The sequence below is a fragment of the Dasypus novemcinctus genome, chromosome 3, assembly GCF_030445035.2.
Source record: "Dasypus novemcinctus isolate mDasNov1 chromosome 3, mDasNov1.1.hap2, whole genome shotgun sequence".
Taxonomy (NCBI): domain Eukaryota; kingdom Metazoa; phylum Chordata; class Mammalia; order Cingulata; family Dasypodidae; genus Dasypus; species Dasypus novemcinctus.
The window spans coordinates 174653842-174676243 of record NC_080675.1 but is presented as its reverse complement, the minus strand read 5'-3'; the positions used below and the strand labels follow the sequence as shown (position 1 = coordinate 174676243).

General features: G+C 39.1%; 2 protein-coding genes and 1 long non-coding RNA gene across 4 annotated transcripts in view; 1 reads left to right on the top strand and 2 right to left on the bottom strand.

The window, feature by feature from the left end:
• The window catches only part of EFL1 (elongation factor like GTPase 1), a 187495-nt gene extending 181760 nt beyond the window's left edge, over nt 1-5735 (bottom strand). The window contains exons 1-3 of one of the 2 annotated variants that reach the window (XM_004472092.3): nt 5604-5735; nt 4776-4885; nt 1559-1626 (exon numbers count right to left, since the gene is read on the bottom strand). In XM_004472092.3, the coding sequence (XP_004472149.1) occupies nt 1559-1626; nt 4776-4866 (159 nt within the window). In that variant the 5' untranslated portion in view covers nt 4867-4885; nt 5604-5735. The remainder of the gene's footprint in view (nt 1-1558; nt 1627-4775; nt 4886-5603) is intronic. The other variant, XM_023582691.2, reaches the window with a different exon arrangement.
• A 30-nt stretch (nt 5736-5765) lies between these two features.
• SAXO2 (stabilizer of axonemal microtubules 2) overlaps nt 5766-22402 on the top strand; it is a 28405-nt gene continuing 11768 nt past the window's right edge. The window contains exons 1-3 of the mRNA XM_004472088.4: nt 5766-5922; nt 11538-11717; nt 16634-16836. Of these exons, the coding sequence (XP_004472145.1) occupies nt 5885-5922; nt 11538-11717; nt 16634-16836 (421 nt within the window). The 5' untranslated portion in view covers nt 5766-5884. The remainder of the gene's footprint in view (nt 5923-11537; nt 11718-16633; nt 16837-22402) is intronic.
• LOC131278065 (uncharacterized) lies at nt 17114-22145 on the bottom strand. Its single transcript, XR_009185239.2, has 4 exons — nt 21997-22145; nt 19121-19186; nt 17921-18012; nt 17114-17242 (listed from the first exon to the last, which is right to left on the bottom strand). It is a non-coding gene; the product is annotated as an uncharacterized lncRNA (long non-coding RNA).

The following is a 22402-nucleotide window of genomic DNA, read 5'->3' as shown; positions in this document are numbered from 1 at the left end:
AAATAGACACAGCTCCACAAACACAGCAGAGGCCCTGGGAAGAGAGATGAGCCATTCCCCGACAGTTTACAGCTGACCTTGTGGAGAGAAGCAAGCCTGAGCCCAGAGAAAATCAAGCTCCTGGGAGACAAAGCCTAGAGAACCTGATGGCTACCGCTGATACTGGAAGAAGCTGGGGACAACCGAGCCTTAAGAGGAAGAGGGAGGCTGAATGTTGGCAGCCCTCTTGCTCCAACATGTGGCAATAGACTTTGGTGAGGGAAGTAACTTAGGCTTTATGGCCTGGTAACTGCAAGCTTCTACCCCCAAAAAAATGCCCTGTATGAAAGTCAACAGATTTCTGGTATTTTGCATCAGCACCCTTCTGACTAACTAATACAATGACTACAGAACTATTCCAGTTTTCCATTTCTTCTTGAGTCTACTTCGGTGAGTTATAGTTTCCTGGACAATTTTCTATTTCACCTACTTTTTAAAATTTACCCCTATGAAGTTGTTCATTATGTCCTATTATTACCTTTTTAATCTCTGCAGCATTTTTCTTTCCTAATATTGCTTATTTCTGCTTCCTGTCTTTTCTTCTTGATGACTCTTACTAAATATTTGTTCACTTCTTTTAATGTTTTCAAACAAACTTTTGCCTTTATTGGTCCTTTATATAAAATGTTTATTTTTTATTTCATTAATATATGTTTTTATTATTTCCTTACATCTACTTACTTCAGGGTTATAATGTTATACCTTTTCTAACTTAAGTTACTTAAGTTCCTTCATTATTTCACCTAAACTATTTTTTTCAGCCTCCTCTGGATAACATCTGGGGTGAGCTCCCCAGCCAACTCACGTCAAATGCCCAATTCTCCATAAGTCCCTTTGGTCTACTCCTTTGATTCAATTGCGCTTCTCCATCTCTTCCCTACTCCCAGTCATGTGACTAATTCTGCTAATTTTATCTAAATTCAATAGGAGGAGGAACACCTCTTTATTTTTCTACTGCAAGTAAGCTAGTTCAGCCCCTTACAACTGGTAGCTAGTAACAAAGAGCTCTTTAATTTCACTTCCTAAATCACTATTTTCATCAAGCCTCTCAGGCTTCAGAGGCCTTCCTTTGGTACTTTAGGATACTGAGGTTAGCCTTCAAGGTCCTCCATTATCTGGTACTATTCTCTCTATAGCACATACACAAATATCCCCTTCAAATCAAGCACACACACTAATAAGTCTTTATCTGTGTTATTTTCCCTCATTTGACAGTTTCTTTGCTCCCTCTTAAATCACCTTAATCTTCCAACCATGAAGAACCTTTTCCTCTGTGAAATCTCTCACTTCCCTCCTGCACTTATATACAGAGAAGGTAATATAAAACATTATGGAAGTAACTGCTTTCTTCAGCATCATTTTACCTTCATAAATGGATTGGCAACCTCTTAGAGGCAGAAACAATGCTTTATACTTTTTCTGATCTCTAAAGAGCACAGCAAATAGTTTATCACTTTGTATATAGCTAAATAAATACTTACTGAAATGCAACAAGTATTTATCAAATATAACAACATACCTTGCCTGCCAGGCGGCTGGAAATGATTCCATTGCTAGATATAAGACAGTCAGCCAGGGTAGTTTTTCCTGTTATGATATGATATATAATAATATTAATCAAATCTATTTGTTTTAAAAGGCCTAAAGAGAGGGGTAGGGAGGATGGATTATGCCTACAGATTTATTATCTGACCACAGAACTGGTTTAACAAAGATTTCCTATTTATATATGCTGGACAAAGCAAGACAAAAGCATTTTAAAGAGTTGAACTAGACTTCTAAACAGAATATCACCTGGAATTCCAGCATGCCACAGTGCTCCAACATAAATCTCCAACACTGCAGAGCTCATCAACATCATGTGAAAAGCTGTTATGCAAATATTTGTTTTAAAGCACAAAGCTCTGTTTTATTTTTAATTCTGGCATAATTTACAGAGTAAAATGCAGATTTTTAAAATGTAATTTGATGAGACAAACCACTGCCCAATCAAAAATACTAGGTAGGGAAACAGACTTGGCCCAGTGGTTAGGGCATCTGTCTACCACATGGGAGGTCTGCAGCTCAAACCCCGGGCCTCCTTGACCCATGTGGAGCTGGCCCATGTGCAGTGCCGATGCACCCAAGGAGTTCCGTACCACGCAGGGGTGTCTCCCGTGTAGGGGAGCCCCACACACAAAGAGTGCGCCCTATAAGGAGAGCCGCCCAGTGCAAAAGTGCAGCCTGCCCAGGAATGGTGCCACACACACGGTGAGTTGACACAACAAGATAACGCAACAAAAAGAAACACAGATTCCCATGCCGCTGACAACAACAGAAGTGGACAAAGAAGAAAGACACAGCAAATAGACACAGAGAACAGACAACGGCGGGGGAGGGGGGCAGGAGAGAAATAAATAAATAAATCTTTAAAAAAAAAAAGGAATACTGGGTAAAACATCATCAAGAAATAAGAGATCATCTGCCATTTTTCTCCACCTTTGGTTTTAGCTGGCATTTGGAAATTAATTATTCTCTTAAGAAAACACTTATTTAGCAAAGAAATTCAGGAAATTTATCCATATCTCTTACTGTCATTAACACAGTCCATGGAAAGCATCAGTTACATGTAGCTAAGCAACCTAGACCCCAACCTTTAACCTAAGAATCTGCTTTATAAATAAATTACTTCGTATACTCAAGGATACAATTAAAGTTATCTTTTTAAACAGACTACAACTAAAATCTGAACAATGTCAAGTGGAAGAAACCAATGTCTTTCCCTGCTTAAAGGATATATCATGAATACAGATAATACTGAAGTTAGACTGCAGTAACAAAAAGAGGTTTTTGTCTTTAAGACCAACAAGTCCTCTACCACAACTCTGGAACTTTAGCACAGCTAAGGGATCTGTGTATAATAGTTCAAGTCAGACACTAATCAGTAAGAACACTGAAGAATTTTAGCACCATTATCATCTGCTTGCCAAGTAAATATTAGTTGTGAGCATATTAACATCACTCTCCTACAAACCAATGGGTTAGCATTCATTTTAAGTATGGCAAGCATATATATTATAGAATGTAGGGGCCAAGAGACAAAGGACTTTGCTTTAATCATGGTTGGCTCTCTCATTTGGCATACGAAAGACATTCAATAAATACTGTCGACTGAATGAATGAATCATTATGTTTTCCAGGACAATAAAAGTTTAACGTCATTTTAAAGAGTAAATTTAAATAATTTTTTATACAAACACACTTATCACTAATGTTCTGCCTGAATTAATTCACAAAGCAAAAAAACAAAAAACTTTTGTTGGACTTCATCTCCTCAAATTGTGAGCAGCATAATTATAAAAACTCTTAAGTGGAGAGGTGAGTCAGTGGATTTGTACATAAAACTCATTCTTAGTTTGTTTCATGCATAACATGATCCATTATCCTATTCCTTCTTTCAGTTCCCAAAGTAACTTCACTTCAGCTCTTATATTAAAGGCAATAGCCATCTAATCTCTTTCTGCCTTTCAATTTATGAGCAGCACTTCCACCAGACTAATCTTTCTAATGTACTAATTTACTACATTACCCCTGCTTTTCTTCTCCAATGGCTCCCTACTACCAAATAATAAGTATTAATGATAATCTTCATGACTGATCATTTACTGTCTAGCCTTCTAGACACTACTCTCTAGGCTTCTCATTCATTATCTCATTTAATCCTCATAATCTTATGAGGTAGGTAGCTTTCATTCTATTTTACAGATGGACTAACTATACCTTAAAAAGGAAGGTAATCTGAAGTGGAGATCTGAACTTAGGTTGTCTAACTCCAGAGCTGGACCACTTAACTCTTATCCTAGTGCCTAACACAGCATAAAGGACTCTGAGATATGGCACAAACTGCTTCTTCACCTTCACGGACATTCTCTTACCTTCAGGATGGCAAGTGGGTTTTATTCATATGCTCATCCAATCACTTCACTGTGGCTGCCTGAACTAAAGAGGAGGCTTAGCACGGTGTAAGAGCAACGTCTATCAGGAGTACACACACCATGCATTAGCTATCGCTGCCTTTCTCATGTCCTGTGCTTCAGCCACATGCATGTCCTTCTCCCCTTGCTGACACCACATCTACTCAGACTGTCAGTCACCATTTGTGATCTTCAGCCCTCCTTCAAGAGGTATCTCGAGTTTTAATTATGTTGTGAAACCTTTTCTTAATCCACCCCCCCATCACCCACTTCCCCAATCCTCTGTTTCTATCCGTCCTTATATTCCACTTTTCTTTCATATGCCTTTCTCATTTTGCCACCTCCAAAAATCTTCTCTAGAGCTGGGCTGGTGATCTATTCATAAATCTCTACCTCCTGGCATATCTAGCAGAATATCTGGAACTTAACAGACGTTCAATAAAAGTCTGATGAATTAAATAGGATCATGTACACAGGCTCTGAAAACATGTCAAGCCTATAGGTTTTTTAATATTAAAAAGCATTTCAAAAATTCTTCATATGTTAGCAATGTGAACACTGTGACACACTACATAGAAAAATGTTAATCACTAATTAGCCATATTCATTTCAAATACTTTCAAGCATTCATCTCTTACACCACAGAAAACCAAAGAGAGAATAAGAGATGCTTCTTAAGTAAGCAGAGCATCACTCTCAACTGCCCACAGCTTCACTTCCCTGAAACATGTGGAGGCACACACCCCCATTACTGCAAATAAGCCCGTTTAAAAGGATTCTTACCATGGTCAACATGAGCCAAAACACATATATTCCTGATGTTGGCAGTGTTTTTCTGGAGTTGAATCATCTTATCCAAACTATTGAGCACCATGGTTACTTTCTTCCTGTGACTGAAAATTAAATACGTATTACAGTCCTTATAGGGGCTAATTGAAGAAGCAAAGAAATATTTGTTAATGCTGAGAGGGGAGCAGCCTTCACAAATCCCTTCAACTAAGAATCCAATGAACCTTTACTGAAGGGCTGTACTCATCCTGGCCCAAGTCCAGCTTCAGCACTTCAGTCAATACCATGTCACGACTGCACTTACATCCTTCCGGATTCGACGGCCGCGATGAATCACGCAGCTCGTGGGGGTTGGGTGCACAGCCTGCCTTTCCAGGGGTAAACTTTTCCAGGCGGAGGGAGAGGTGCTGGCATCCCACCCTCCTCCTTTTTCTCCAAGTCCCTCATTTTATCATATTTGATCCCCTTCACCAGAAATGAAATCCTCGAACTTATTCATGACTCTACAGCCCCAATAAAGTTTTGGGTCACGTGCTTATTAAGCAAGCAGGTGCGCTGAAAGGCTTTCGTTTTTTCCCAAAAGGAAAGAACTCGACTATTCCCTTCAGCTCTGGGGAGGTCCCAGATTCGTCTTCCTGAGGAACCGGGGTCCACAGAGGGACGCGGCCGCCCAAGGCTGGGGGAGCAATAGCGCCGGGGAGCGGCCGCTGCCAGACCGGAGACGCCCCCGGCCCCTCCGCCGCGGGCGGAGACCCCAGACCCTCGGCAACGCTCGGAGGCGGCGCCCAAAGGCCGCCTGCACCCCGTGCGGCCCGCACTCACCGGCTGCGCCGCCCGACCTGCCCAGCGCCGCTCCTCAGCTCCCGGCCCCAGCACGCGAGTCGGCGGCGCCCGCAGCTCTGCGACTCCCGAACGCCGGCGCGCGAGGGGGCGGGGCCGGCGGCGCGTAACCTTTGGCCCACGTACGCCTCTGACGCCGCCGGAAGTCGGCCCCGCGTCCGTCACCCGGGATCCCGCGGTTGCCCTGACGACCGCCGGCGCGGTGGAACCCGCGAAGCTGCAGGTGCTGAGTTGCGGCGCAGGAGGCCCTGCGAGCCGAGAGGATGAGGACCCGTTGTCTGTGTCAGATTTGTACCTGCGGGTAAGGAGCGGCTGGTGTGGCGGCGGCAGGGGCCCCGGAGCCCGAGCTGCGGCCTCGGCGGACGGAGCCAGTGCACGGAGCGGGTTCCTAGGGAGCCCGGGTGGTGGGCGCCCCGGAGGTGCGGAAAGAAAGTCTCAGCGACGTCCCAGTCTTTCTGGTCCACGAATGCTCGCCTCGCACCCGCTAGCTACCAGGGGTGAAACGTTTCTGCTTTGTAGGCCATGAGACTCCCTGTCCGGGGACGCAAACTGAAATGCCTGGCAGGTAATAACGTATGAAACCGTGGCCGGGGCCGAGTCTGGTGAGTGGTGAGTGGTGGGATCTGATCCGACTAGGAGTGCATGCCCCATAAAATTAAAAAAAAAAAAGAAGAGAAAAAACGGCTCTGAGTTTGCAACCCGTGCTACATTTTCTTCCATCTCCAGTTTTCCATCCAAGCTCGACTACATTCTTATTCCCATCACAGCAGCGCTTCTTTGGTCTGCCTCACCAGAGAGATAGTAGACCCCCTTTGAAACCTAGAATTGGTCTGTGAGTCCCGCCTAACAACCTCCTACCACCTATAAACAGTTTTCTCCTTCCTCGGTTTCACTGTTGACCAAGGGATTAGATTATTTTTGTTAATTAAATATCATGAATACGTCAGACCCTTAGTATTTGCAATCTCCTGTAACTGCATCCTCCAAAGGAAAAACTTACATCCTGATGGAAAGCAGTTCCCTTACCTAGGCTTATAATAAGTATTCTTTGTAATTACATGTAGTTTAAATGGTAAACAAATTAATGTATGAGATATGTATCCACAAAGTCTGATATACAAGAAAAGTTTTACTTTTTTTTTTCCTAATCTTTAAATTAATTTATATCCAGCCCAAGTTCCCTTCCCATCCAACTGTCAGAAAATTCCGTTTTTATTGTGCTGGGGACTCCCCTTTCTTCAAACAGTAAAATGATCCAGGGAGCTGAGGCACTGGCGTCAGAAAAAGAGATCCCTCTGGACTTTGAACATCAGGAATTCTTGCCGCTGAAATATACCTTATTCAAGTTCAATTAGTCCCGTTTTGGGTGGTGCCTTGCTGCTTTTAGGCTTATGCTTGAGGTATAAGAATCTTTGACAAAACTGGAAGCCACTACCGTGGAGTCCAGCCTCCTTTGCTGCTCCACTCAGCCAAACCTTTTGAGATCTTACCACCACCTAGACACCGTCATAGAGTGAGACAAAGTTTTCCCACTCTTCTCAGAGCCCCCTCTCCTCATCTTTTACCACCTTCCTCTCACTGAATCTTTCCCTTTTGCTTCTATTTCAAACACCATCTCTTTTCTATTTTATTTTTCTTTATTTTTCAAATGTTACATTCAAAAAATATGAGGTCCCCATATATCCCCCACCCCCCTCACCCCACTCCTCCACCCATAACAACAACCTCCTCCATCATCATGAGACATTCATTGCACTTGGTGAATACATCTCTGAGCACCGCTGCACCTCATGGTCAATGGTCCACACCATAGCCCACACTCTCCCACAGTCCACCCAGTGGACCATGGGAGGACATACAATGTCTGGTAACTGTCCCTGCAGCACCACCCAGGACAACTCCAACCCCCAAAAATGCCCCCACATCACATCTCTTCCTCCCACTCCCTACCCCCAGCAGCCACCATGGCCACTTTCTCCACACCAATGCCACATTTTCTTCGATTACTAATCACAATAGTTCATGAATAGAATATCAGTAAGTCCACTCTAATCCATTCTCTATTCCTCCATCCTGTGGACCCTAGAATGGCCGTGTCCACTCCACATCTATATCAATATCAAGAGGGGCTTAGATTCCACATGGATGCTGGATGCAATCTCCTGCTTTCAGCTGTAGGCACTCTTGGCTCCCTGGCGTGGTGGTTGACCTTCTTCACCTCCATGTTAGCTGAGTGGGGTAAGTCCAATAAACCGGAGTGTAGGAGCTGCAAGTCTGTTGCTTCTATTCTCTATCCTGCCAAAAACCCTGCAAGAAGGAAATATAAAGGGCCTGACTTACTGCTTGAAATAAAGGCAGGGAGAAAAATGCAAGGAGAACAAACTGGTTAACAGTTCAGTCAGGATATTGCCTCTCTAGGAGAATCAAGATTGTTAAGAGATGTCTTTAGGGAAATTTTGACCTGTTTCCAAAATGTTTTCAGCTTGCTCTTTGAATCTTTTTCTGTTTGAATCTTTTTTTTCATACTCTGTAAATATTATAATAAATGTATGTCTTTCACTATATGGATCAAAGCAACCATCCATCTCTAACATGTTTTTTTCTCTGCAGTATTTATAAACAGTTGTTTGTGTGAATTAAACTGTGATGGGGTTATTTTATATTGGTAAATAAAGTTGGAGGATGCTCGAAGAAATCGAGGTTTGATGGCAATAACCAACTTTCTTTGCAAACCTGGTCAGAATGTTTGGGTGAGATTTGGGGGAGGGAGGGGAGAGAGTGATATTTGAAAGTGCCTGACATTCATGATGGCAAATAAGATGGCATTTTTCTTCATTTGTTTCCTAGGACCTCCTGAAATAAAAATATGGACTCCCGGTAGAAATATACTCATATTATTGAAAAGAATGGGAGAAGGCTCACTAATATGAAATTTCAGCAAATTTTTGGAAGATAGGTGATAGGAACACTGACAGGGAGTGTGTCTGCCAAATAGGGTATGAGAGAAACTTTGGTCTAAATTCACTAGTTCTGTACAGTATGGAAAGGTAGGACGTATATATCTGCCCCTGCCAAACAAAGCACAGGCAGCTGACACTTATCCCTAAGGAGGAAGGGAGAACTGAATGCTTATTTAATGAAATTACAAGCTAGTACTCCTAACTGTGGAAGCCTACCATGAAAAAAGAGCACTCAAATAGATCATATACTAGAGAGTTTGGAAATCTTGCATTCATGTAAATTGCAAATAATAGAAGGGGAAATAAAGGTACTGAAACTTCAGGAAAATGAGCTATACCAGAAAAACTATGGTTCAAAAAAGAAGCAAAATAAAATTTGGAATGACTTAAGTATTAATAATTGATACAGTGAACAAAAAGATAATTTACTGAAAATTGAGTTAGGAACATTTTACCCTGTGTGCCCCTAGGATCATGATGTTGAATCCACAGAGAAGAAAGGGTAATTCCTGCACATCAGGTGGCCCAGAATTAAATCATATAGCCACTGTAATGTGAACATAGCATGCTGTTTACAACTTAAAAAGCAAAACAACCTAGATTCAAAGTATGTCAACTTAGTTGGTGAAGGACAGAATCTAAAGTTTTGTAATACATACTAAATATAAAAATATACCTGACAAAAAGTGGGATGTGAAAGGGAGATAGAAAATCGAAAAATATTTAGGAGCTAATACTTTTCTCCATCATCTTACAAAGTGGAGAAGTTAAAGAAGTATTGAGGAGCTGATATCCTCATCTTACAAAGTGTGGTATCCAGAAATGCTGCCTGAAGTTGATGGAATAAGAAAGGGGTTAAAATGTATTATTTAAAGATACAAATTTAACCAAGATATATATATCTTATATATATATATATGTAATATGAAGATCCTTCAGCTCTTTGCTCAAATTTACTATCCAAAAAGTCAATGTCCTTTCCCCAACCCCCACATTTTATCCTACCTTCCTGCTTCATTTTTTTCCATTGCACTTAATCATTATCTGCTATACTATTTATTTTAAAATTTATCTGTTCATTGTCTCCCCAGTTCTCCCTCCCTATTAGGATATAAGCTCAACAAGGGAATTTTTTTAAACTACTGTATTTCCAATATCTTTGTGTTGTTGTTTAATGAATAAAGTAAATAGTGGGGAGTGAAGGGGAGTGGTATAAATTAGCTAAGTCTTTATCTTTTATGTTAGGATTTGACAATATCTTAAGCTGATAAATCAAAATGTTCAAAATTTATAACAAGTGTTACAAGATGCAGTTTCCAGAAAAACTAAAAAGCAGAAATAGAAAAAGGTTTCTTCTGGTGACTGGATATAGTGAAACAATAAGCTTTTGCTTTCCATCATTAACTCTTCAGTTTGTTTGATTTGTTACAATGTGAATGTATTACTTTGACAGAAAATAAAACTGAAGACTAAAAACCAATAAATTCCAAAGCTTTGACTTAATTCTTGGAACTCAATGCAGCTATAACAGAACTTCTAGATATGACATTACTATTCCTCATTTTTCTAAGAGCCTTGTATCATGGGTGGCATTAAATCACTCCAGTACTTTCCCATATACTCCATTTTCAGCTGATATTCTTGAATCTTTTGACTTCCCTGATATTCACATTTCTATGATATCCAACATTACCAGTTCCTCACTTATCCATCACTGCAATTCTTTGTGCTCCTGGCAACCTCCAAGCAACAAAGCTTATTTCTCTTCTTAGTGATGTCTTGGGTCTGGGTATCTTAGTTGGTTCTGATTTTTTGCAGAGCATGTGAATATTTCCTTCAGGTGCAGTTTTACCTGGGATTTTATTATCAATCTTCAGTACATAGCCTGGAGTCCTCAGATGCTATCATACTTGAGAGATCAAGCTTATATTTCAAAATTATTTGATTTTGCTTTTAAAAATTTGTTTGGGTTTTTTGTTTTGTTTTTTAAGGGGTTTTATCTTTTTTCTAATTATGAAATAAATAACACAAGGTATATTATAAAAATATGTATAATATAGTGAAAATCCTTCATAATTGTATTCCCACAGATAACAAAAGTTCTTTTATACTTGTTTTACATACATATATACTCTTTTTTTTAAAAAAAGAAATCGTACTATACATACCATTCTACAACTTGCTTTATCACTGTTTACAGCCTCACCATCTTCCAGTGGCCATGCACCAAGATTCACCTCGTTCTCTTTAACAACTTCATGCTATTGGCTTATAATGTATATTGATCAGCGTTCTTAGTATGGACAGCATAATCTACTCTAGCTAGTTTAGGCATAAAGGGATTTATTAAGAAATATGTATAGCTCACAGAATTGTTGGAAGAACTGAAGAAACAATGGAAAAGTTCCCCAAAATCTCACTGTAGACCTGGGCTGCCAAGGGTGCCATTGCCTCTTCCACAATCTGAAAAATGCCAGCAGAGCTCTGGAACCACCCATTTCTACCAAAATTAGGAAGCTGCCAAGTCAGGAAGCCACCTTGCAGATTAGGACACTGCCAAACAACTATCACACTCCATGCAGGCAAAATATATGCTGTGTAACTCGGTTCCCAAAGTTTCATGTGAGTACATCTAATAAGTGAATCCTAAATTATGTGTGGAAACTTGATGCAAAAAGCTCTGGGAAATCACTTGTTAGATTTTTAGTTTCTGTGGTAAAAGAAGCAATAAATTGTTAAAATAAGGCCAGGGTTTCTACCACGTGATGATATACCATCGTTTACTCTGATTTTGTAAACCGCATTGCAGAGTAAAAAGGATTTTTTTTTTTAAGTAAAGCTCCTTTAAAATGTAGAGATTAGGAGTTTATTGGAGGCCTCTGATTAAAATGCAATTATCACACAAAATGTTTTTGGAAGGCAAAAATAATCTTTCAGCTTGTTTATGTTTGCACAGGCGACATCGTTGTCCACATGGAACCACAAGGATTTATGAGAATTCTGGCATGCCTTTTCTCACAACTGAATATTTGGAAAAATATCCTATGTATGGCAATGTTCATCCACCTCAGAGTCTTAAACCCAAGCAAGAATTGCAAACATGCCGTGGTAAAATGGAAGGAATAACAACATTTAAGTAAATATTCAGCATCTATCTGCTATATATATTTTCCTCTCAATCATCTGGTCTGCATAGGATTTTCTAACCATTTAAATTGAACTAGTTAGTTAATTTAAGCAAACCAATCCACAAAGCAAGAAACTTAGTGGAGCTGTAACTTGTTAAATAAATTTTTTAAAAAACTAGAAAGGTGATAAGTTAGACAAACAAAAAGGAAAAGAAAGGAAAATTAAGAGTTCTATTTGATTTTTTTTACCTCCAAAGATTTCTCATATATTTCTACTTCCCACTGTCACCAACACTTAGACAGATATAATAGCTTCCTAATTGTCATATCTGCTCCAGCATTTTGCATGTCTGACATGTTTGCCTGCCAAAATCATCTTTTGAAAATGCAAATCTAATCTTACCTCCTCCCTGCTTAAAGTACTCTCAGACTTCTCTATTGTCTTTAGCATAGATCAAAATCCTTACCAAAATCTATGTGGTTTGGTCCCTGCTTTATTCTCTAATTTAATTTCACTGCAATGTCCTTTTGCACGCCCATCCTCCCACCTAAGAGGCCTTTTTTTCTTTTCCTTGAAAGTGCCAGGTTTCCCTTGCCACAGAGCCCTTCAAGACACTATTTTCCCTGCCTGAAATTTTCCCTTCCTCTTCCTCTTCATTCAGCCCGAAAAATCTCAACTCACTTATCACTTCCTCCTAAGAGCCTTCTCTGTCTCCTCACCCAGTTTTCAGGCTAGGTGAAATTCCCTTATGTAAGCTCTCAAAGCATGTTTCTATCATTTATCATTAGATTTATTTCTGCATTCCATGAAAGCATGAACTATGTCTATTCGTAACTCAGCATTTTATTTACAGAAACCTAGTAGAATGTCTGCTGTCACATAGTAGGCACTAATGTATTTGTTCAATGGGTGATGGGCAAGAAAAAGTCCTCCCAAACCTGACATTTTTATCTGGATTTATCTTTTTTGATCATTTTGTATCTTTGTCAACTTGATGGGTTAATTCTTATATTTTTTCTTTTATAATTTAAATGGTTAGTATACACACTATATTCAAGGCAAAATCTTAAGCAGCAAGAATACTTATGAAAGATCAGGAAGTTGAGGTTCCTACTTCCAAGGAACTCACACATCAGATGTCTATAACTTTAAGTTTTAAAAATGTTCTACTACTTTTCTTTTCAGTGTTGGCTATTTCCATTTTGTTTCAGATAGAGCTCATGCTATTTCTTTGTTATATTTCTATAGTAAAGATAGAGATTTTTAAACCTTTAACTCAACACTTCAATAATTACTCAATTTCAGGCAACCCTTACGGTAATAATTCCTTAGTGACTCTAGTTACTGTTTTAAGTATGTGGCTCCTCCACAAATGAGAAGAATTTCCAGAGTCCGCAGACTTCGGTATGCTTTAGAAACATCTAGAAATATTGTTAAACTTATAGATTCCAGAACTAGCTCCAGTTAAAATAGTGAGTCTCAGGAATCTGCATGTTTTAACAGCATTGCTGGGGATGTTGCCACAGTCTCATTGCAGTGGGGTGGGTACTGGATTGTTCGCTGGGGATGACATAGAACATAAATCAGACAAGGGCTTTGCCCTAACTTGTTTAGGGTTTTGTGGGGAAGGCAGTCCAGAAACAAAATGTCAGCTAAACTATAGATTATAGTAAATGAGGTGGAGAAATTAAGCAATTGGTTGAGGTAGAGCAAATGAAAATGGTTGTTCCTTTTTATTCACTTTATTTTCTTATTTCTTGATACCTTACTGGTTCAAAGTGGAGATTTGAAATAAATTTCACAATATTCATATTTATTAAAGTTTTTAACTGATTCTAAATGTTGAAATCAGGAAAATTTAACCCACCACATCTTTCTGTAAAAGGGCAATTATTTTTCAATTCTTGGTTTTCTCAGCTGATTTGTTTAAGTTGCCCTTAAGGAAATGTTCCAAATCCCAAAAGGTCCCAATATGTCAACCTAAAAGTGCCATTTCTTAAATCTCCATCTCTCAACTTAGTAAGACACTGGATCTTTCCTTTGTATTTTTACTGGGGAACTAACAGTATTTCTAAGAGCAACATCCTAGAGGTTTGGAACTCTTGCTTAACTCCCTCATGTTGACTGTGTTGACTAGGCAGTGGAAACAAAGGAGTATGATTTGTTTACAAAATAAGTTGTCCTTCTCTATAATACAGGAAGTCTGTATAAAGAGCAGTTGTCTGAACTTGTACAAGACTTGTGATGAATTACAGCATTACAATAGTGTAGTACAGTACTGTGAGATGACTGCCAGAGTTGGCAGGAAGTCTGCTCTGAAAGAGTAGGATTATGGACATATCAAATGTTTGGGACTATATCAGATGAAGAAGACAATATTCACCCATAAAAAGTTCTAGTACTCAGCTAGTCTAAGCAGAGAAACTTAGACTTCTGGGCTTTCTCTCTGTCCTTCTCTCCCTGATTCTTCTACTCCCTGATTGCATTTTAGCCTCTTCCCCTCTAGCTAGTATTTGGGAAGAGAAAAGAACCACTGAGATGCCTTGAGAAGCAGAGGTACATGATTCCCATTACTCATCCATTAAAAGAATATGTATTTGGTCATCTATTAAGTGCCAGACACTATGATACAGTGGTAAGAAAACAGTCATCATCTCTGCCCACTTTACAGTCTAGTGGAGGTAACGATCAAAACCATCACTAAAAGTAAGTATAAAATTGCAACACTGATAAAATCTATGAAGAATAGACACAGCTACCTTGAGAGCAGAATAAGAGTTTCAACTTTATCAGGGAAATGAGAAAAATGAACTAAGACCTGGAGGATGTAAAGCAATAATCTGGATAAAGAGGAGAAGGAAGTGCATTCTAGGCAGAGAGTACAACATGTATCAGCAAGGAGTGTGGAAAGGAGGAAATTCTCAAAAGCTACCCCAAATGCTGGAGCAGAGAAATGAAGAAGCGCTAGTGAAGGAGTCCAGGCAGGGCCTTGTGAGCCCTGTTCAGTGTTTTCTATATCCAATAAAAAGCCAGTGAAGATTTCTTTGAGGGAGTGAGGAGAAAGTGGGTAAGCAGTCAGAGAGATTGGGGCAAGAATGACTTGATCAGATTTACATGTGGAAGTATTACCTGGAGTGTACTGTGAAGAGGATTGGAGAGAGGACCCAAAGTGGATGCAGGTAGGTGAGTTTAGGAAGCTATTAAACCAGGTTTAAGTGAACTATTAAGAACAAATGGAATATTATGGTGGTGACAGAGATGGAGAAATGTGGTTAGATTTGAGAGTTATTTAGGACACAGAATGGACAGGAGTTGATGGATTGGAATGGGAGGGAGGTGAGATATGAGGGTGAGTCCTAAGTTTATGACTTGTGCAGTTGAAGAAATGGTGATGCTATTTACTAAGATAAGGAACAAGCAAAAAGGAACAGATTTGTTCGGGGAAAATAGTTTGAGTTGGGGCATGTAGAATTTTGAGGGGCCCTTGAATATCCACAGGGCCATTGTACAAGAAATCTGGGCTGAGATGTAAATTTGAGCGTCATTGCTATATGGATAGTAAGCGAAGCTGTGGGAGTTGAAGAATTGACCTCAGGAGGGAATCCTAGATGAGAAGAAGAGAGTATATAGGTCCATGTCTTGAGGGACACCAATATTGAATGTCTAAGTAGAGAAGAATGAAATTGCATAAAAGCCTGAGAGTACATAATCAGTAAAGCAAGAAGAGAGAATTTCCTGGAAATAGAGGAAATGAATAATAATGTCAGTTACTGTTTAAGAGGTTAAGTAACATGAGGAATAAAATGTCTGATTTAATTATATGGAAGTCATTGTGCCCTTAGAGCTGTGTTAAGGAAGTGACAGTGCTGGAAATAGCAGAGAAAATGGAGGTAAAAAGTAAAGGAATTAGGTTGTGAATAGGAGGAGGGATTCAGTGAGGTGTATGTGTGTGTGTGTGGGGGGGGGAGCTTACAGAGATATATACAACAAATGTTGATTAACACAAGATAATTTAATCATAAAATGTGTGATACAATAGAGTCCAGAAGGAAAAGACAATCCGTAAAGGCTTGGGGTAGTAATAGTAACAACTAACATGTTGCTCACTCTTCTCTTTCTTTCTCTCTGTGTGTGTATGTGTATCCACTTAATCCTCTGAGGTGGGTGACACTGTGGTCCCATTTTATATATGAGGAAATGGGAGCACAGACATGTTGACTAAATTTCCCAAGGACATGCAGCTAGTGATTGACAGTCATAATCTGGACCCAGGCAGTCTGATCATTCTGAATTTGTGGTCTCTACTCCACTGGTCTGCCTCAGTGCCCATATACCTCATAGTGTTAGATGATGTCCAGGATGGCTGGATTACCATATGACTCCCATCCATGCCAAGGGCTCCTCAGGAAACCAAGATGAATAAGATTCGTATCTATACTACAGATGTGATTTATGTCTAAAGACCAGAGTTATTATTTAACAATGAGCAGGAAGACAGCAAGACTTCAATAAGAAGAAGGTGTGCTTGAGTAGTTTACAAGTAGGATAAGAAAGGATTTTGACTAAGTGGACTCAGGATTTATTTATATAACGTTTCATGATCATCAAACCTTTCATCTGAGATTTCCATCCAGATTAGAAACAAATTCAGTTACTGGAGGATTATATTTACTTAAATATCCAGTTAATTGAGGATGCATTGTAATGAGGTCTTGAAAACTAGGATCTTTGACATATTAAGATATGTAATCACCGGATAGACCTTATAAAAGAATTCAGTTGCTTCTTTCGAGTAGTTTATCATCTTTAACCATTTGAATATCTTCTCAGACTTATCAAGTGAAAAAAAAATCTTGAAATTTTCAGTGCTGCATTGAGAAAATTAGAACCTGTGTGGCTATATATCAAATTTATATATTTCAGGTCAGATTATCGTCCTTTTGAAATAGTCAAACAACCTCGCCATGTACCAGAAGAATATAAACCAAATCATGGGGAGATTGATCTTGGCACTACCTACAAACAGGATTTTAATTCTTATAAAGTGCAGCCTGTGGCAATAGTCCGGCCTTTGGAGAGACAACAGGTTAAAAAAGGAAAGTTGGACACTGTCCCAACCTATAAAGGTAACTTGCTATCTCAAAATCAAGGAGCCAAAAAAACAACCTCACTTCCAACTTTGACGTCTAATATCAAGTCATAATTTTGGTGTGTTGCCAAGCTTGGCCCCCATGGCTTGGGAAATAACTTTTTTCTCTTTGGTTAAAACAGTTTGTAAAGAAAAGACCATTTGCATGATTGTGATTTAAGAGATCTGGATTTCTGTCCAAATCTAGCCACTTAATTAGTTTTCTCTATCTCAAATCATATAAAAACATAGGCCATTGAATAAGCATTATGTCATATTTGTCACATGTCACATTTATTTGGCACTATCCCTGTCTTCCCATCCTTGAATGAGTTGAGAATACTGGGGTCTTTGAGAAGGTCAAATAAATAGCACCGTTCTTCTCCATTCAAATTCTGAACCAACTGATAAAATAAATGTTAGATAGAAAACCATCTGGTTAGTACATATTATTTCTATATTACCTCTTATTAATAATTGCATATATAGGCTTACATTTTTTCCATTAGTTATGTGATATAACTAGGTGGGTGTGCCCTAACATAAAACCCTTTTGAAAGATTGGTGCCATCCACAATAAAAGTAATTGTTTATACTTTAATTAAGTAATAGCTGATGCATACTTTTTCTTTAAATTTCCTCTTTACCAGCTCAATGGATAAGTATCACTATTCTATGTTATCAGTATACTATGATTCATAAACCTGCCCAGTAGGGAGGTTAGGAACAATGTTTTTTTTAAAGCTGTAAGCATATAAGATACTATACAAGGTACAAATTATGACGACTATGCATGTGGTGAACAAGTGTATTGCTGTAATTAAATACAGTATCTAGTAGTTACCATGATATATATTTAGCAGTACGCATAGGAGATAATGTATCGCATAATTATTTGCTATAAAAAATAATCAATGAAGATGACTGTTCTTTGTCTTTTATACAACCAAAGAAGTTTTACTTTTCTTTATTCTCCAAGATCTATAAAAAGTGTTGAGTAATACTGATGTCCTATAATGCTGCGAACAGTTACACACAACACACATACATCAACACTAGTTGTGCTTCCGGCTCCCCATTACCTGGGCTTCCTGTAAGTTCTCACACTTCCATTCCCACAGTCCAAGGTTGAAGATTCTTGGGTTCCCTCTGGCCTTCTCTCTCTTGTTCTTTCCTAGTCAGAAAGGGATATCTTGTATGCCCAGGTTTTAGGGCATGAGACAACAGAAATACTAAAGGCCAATGCTACACTTTTTCATTCTTTTTAATGATTGTACTGCAGATTTTATAGGTAACTACTTAAGGACAGGTCTGGAGCCAAAGAGAAGTCACAATGGGAACAGTCTACCTCACTATCCTCTGAGAGTTAAAGGACAGAGGAAAGGGAGAAATGGGATATAATTTTTTTGAAAAACCTGCAGGATGGTAAACAGAGCAACAGTAAATTTTAGAGATGTTATTTTATGAAACTAATGACTCTAGACTGAAGTGTATCTGCCCCAACAGCCTCAGTTTAGAAATTCATTTATGTTAAAATGTAAATGATGAAGTAGATAAATTGATAAATTTTTTTAAAAAATGTTTTAGGGACTACTATGCTCTGTGCTAGGCATTGTAGGGAATAGAGAGCTGAATTGCAACATGGTGTTGACATTTAGAATCCTTACATTTGAGCTGAAATAAAAAGCAATATGATCATGAAAAATTTAAATAGCCATACTAGAAATAAATAATATGATATAAAAGGCAACATAATTCACTAGAAAATTAGTGGAACAGTTAGTACTATAGAAATTTAGACTGGGCAAGAGATCACTTCAGGCTAGTCTGGGAAGATGTTGTAGAGACTGGTGAATATTGATACATAGGAAGGCCATCCCAAATGCTGAGTTGAAATGAGTAAAAGCATAAAGCAGAGTAATAAAAAGTGTTTTCAGTTGACATGGTGAAGACAAGAGGAATTCAAAACTAAAACTTTGGGGTATAATTTTATAAATGTTGGTTGAAACCAGATCTTGAAGAGCCTTGTTGCCAGACTGAGGAACGGGATATTTTTCTTGTAGTCACTAAAAATTTTTGAGACTTTCACTGCAAAGTAGGATATAATGGGTAGCAGGGAGCTGTTGCTTTTACTGAAAAGAACTTTTTTAAAAGCATAAATTTTTAAATTATAAAAATTTTATTTTTCATAATATCCAGAAAGTTATAGAAGCAAAGAACTAGTATTCTAGAGTGGGAGGGGCCCTTCTTAGGTGAGCTGATTTGGCCAACTGTTTACTTACCTTGGAGCATCTGTCAAATCTAGGACCATGCTGAGGATAGGCCTTGTAGTAAGCAAAGGGATTCAGCTAAGGGAAAAAGAAACCAGTGGAGTGTTTAACATGTAGGCTGGTATAAAAAATTGAATTCTAGAGCCTCAGATACACAGCTGGTTTTCCCTGTGAGACATTCACTGAGTGCTTAGAGGACATGTGGGCTAGGATACTGGACCAAAAAGGTCTCACAGATACATCCCACAGTCCCACATGGAAGTAGGCATTAGGAGACAAAGTCTCACCAGAATGAGGGCCTTGCCACAAACAACACCACAGGTCTTGCCTTTGAGACTTTTGAAATTAGAGGAAAACTTTACTAAATAAAGGTGCCACTGAATACTGACATAGCCCAGTCCTGATTGGATTGACATGATCTGCCTCACATCTTATCTGCCTAACATAAAAAAGAAACTGTCTCCTGTTGCAAATAACACTGATTTTAATTTCCATGGCTCTTTAAGCACAACGCCCAGCATATAGTACAACATTATGAAACCTATTTTTAAAAAACAGGAAATATTTGAAGAGCTAATAGCCAAGAAATTTCCAAAGTTTGATGAAAGAGTTCAAGAAGTTCAACAAACCCAGAACAGATAAACATAAAACCATACCTAGGCAACTGTCACCAAACATCTGAAAACCAGCAAAAAGTAAATTATTAAAAGTAGTAAGAGAAAAAATATATAGGACATAAAAAAGGAAAAATAAGAATTACATTGGACTTTTCCACAGAAACTATGGTAGTCAAAGACAAAGGAATGACATTTTCAAAGTGTTTAAAGGAGGGGGAATAGAATTTTAAACCTGGTGAATCCCAGAATTTTATATATAATGAAAATATCTTTAAGAAAATAAGGCAGCACATATTCAATGGTCCATATTATAGTTTACACTCTCCATGTGGTGCAGCAGTGCTCAGAGATGTATTCATCAAGTGCAATGAATGTCCCATGATGATGGAGGAGGTTGTTATGGGAGGAGTGGGGTGAGGGGGAGTGGGGGCTATGTGGGGACCTCATATTATTTGAATGTAACATTAAAAAAATAAAGACAAAAAAAAGAGCATACCACAAAAAAAAAAAAAAAAAGAAAAGGAGGCAAAAAATGTTTTCAGGCAAACAAAAGCTAAGAGAATTTGTTATGAGCAGACCCACACTACAAAAAGTACTAAAGGAAGTTCTTGAAGTAAAATGATCCTAGATGAAGGCATGAAATCCAGGAAGGAATGAAGGGTAAATAAAAAAAAAATTGACTTTTTAATGTCACAATTATAACTATATTACATGGTTTTATACAAATATAGAAGTATAGAAGTAAAATACAACTGTAGCCCAAAAGGCAGGAGGCTATATATGGAATTAAACTGTTATAAGGTTCTTTCATTGCTCTAGAAGTGTTAAAGGTATCCATTTAAGTTTGAATGGACTGGAGAGATCCATAGTAAGTCAAGAATTCATTTTTATTCTAAAACTACAGAAAGTTAAAATTAAAGTGCTAGTAGAGGGGAAAATGGAATAATATCTTTTATTAATCCAAAAAAGTTAGGAAATGAGTAAAGGAACAAAGAACATGTAGGACAAATAGCAAGGTGGTCAACTCACTAAATGTATTTGAATTAAATAGTGCAGTTAAAAACTCAAAGATTGATTTTTATTACATTAAAAACATTAACTACTATGAAAAGCATTATGCAAATAATTTTATGACAGGTAAATGAACATATTCTTTGAAAAAGACAATTTACCAACCTAACTCAAGAAGAAATTAAAAATTTAGAATAGCCCTTTATCTGTTAAAGAAATAGAATCTGTAATTTAAAAACTGTACCATAAAGAAAACTCCAGGACTTCCAGCTTCCAAATGGGATGTAGAAGGCTCAAAGGAGCAATCTATTAACAAGAAAAAGCCAGATAATCTATAAAACTACAAGTTTTCATGAATCTTTCAGAAAGCTGAGATCAAACTAGCTTGAAATCTAAAGAAAAACAGGTGCTCCAAGTTGAGCTGAGGAGAACACCTGGGACAGGGTGGGAGCGTGTGATGGGCCTGCTGCATACAAGTGGGTAAAAAGAATTTAAATTTAAATTTTTAACAAGCTAAAGTCTGAGTATGGGGTGGGGTGAAAGCAGAGAAGCCCTGGGAAGTTTGCAACCACTCACAAACTTCTCTATGGATGTTCACTGCGTGTTCATCAGAAAGATTGGTAGGAAGGGGACCAGAGAGAGCTTCCTTTGATGCGGACCCAGGTGAGATGAGTGGCTACTTTTGCAGGAAAAGCAAGAAGCTCCAATTCAGATGTTTCTAACCTATGAAACCAAAGCATAAATCCACCGCAGGAATGGCAGCTCTCTGTCATTTCCAGTAGGGAAAGAAAAAGGAAAAATGGCAACAACATAAAAACCCAAGCCCTCAGAATGGAAGAGGGAATAGGAAATTTTCCTGGACCCAACCATTCAAAATCTCCAAAACCAAAGGGGAAGGAACACAGCGACTGCCTCATGCCCAAGTCCCAGAGATACAGTGCCTGCCTGAGATTGAGGCTGGAACAGGACAACAGAGAAACTACCACCTATACACACACCTCCAACACCAGATCACCAACCACTGAGCAACAAGAAACAGCAGTCTACCACTGGGGTAGGGCAAGGTTATGGAGAGAGACATTCTCTGATGTGCAGGTTCAAAGGGAAGGTCTAAAGCTGAGGATGGAGCAGATCAGAGAAAATCCTTCCAGCAAGCCAGCCCCCAACCTAACACAAGGTAATGCTAAAGGCATTTGCAGCTGCTGGTGCACTGAAGCTAGCTGTAGCAAAAGCCAAACCCAAACCTAGCCCACCTCCCACCTGGACGCATTGAACCCCACTCTTTAAAGGCCTAGCCGCTGAGGTATAACCATTCCTAGGATCCCAACTGTTGATCTCATTCTCCACAGTGTCCAGCCTTCAACCCCAAATTATGTTACGGTAAGGAAATAATCAACTGTTAAAAGACCAAATCGAAGCGGCGCAAGCGCATGCGCATGAGGGCATCTCGCGGGGCGGGGGTGGGGGGGACCAGGTGGCTGCAACCCGACGCAGACGGAACCCGAGCCGGCCACGCGTGGTGGACACGGTCCAGCGAGGGCCCACGGTGGCCATGAACGTCTACCCAACGTCAGGGATCAGCGCCAACCTAAGTCCACGTGGCCTGCCTGCCTGGATCAGCGAGGCTCTGCCGTTGAACTTGACAAAGATGGAACCCTGGTGCCCA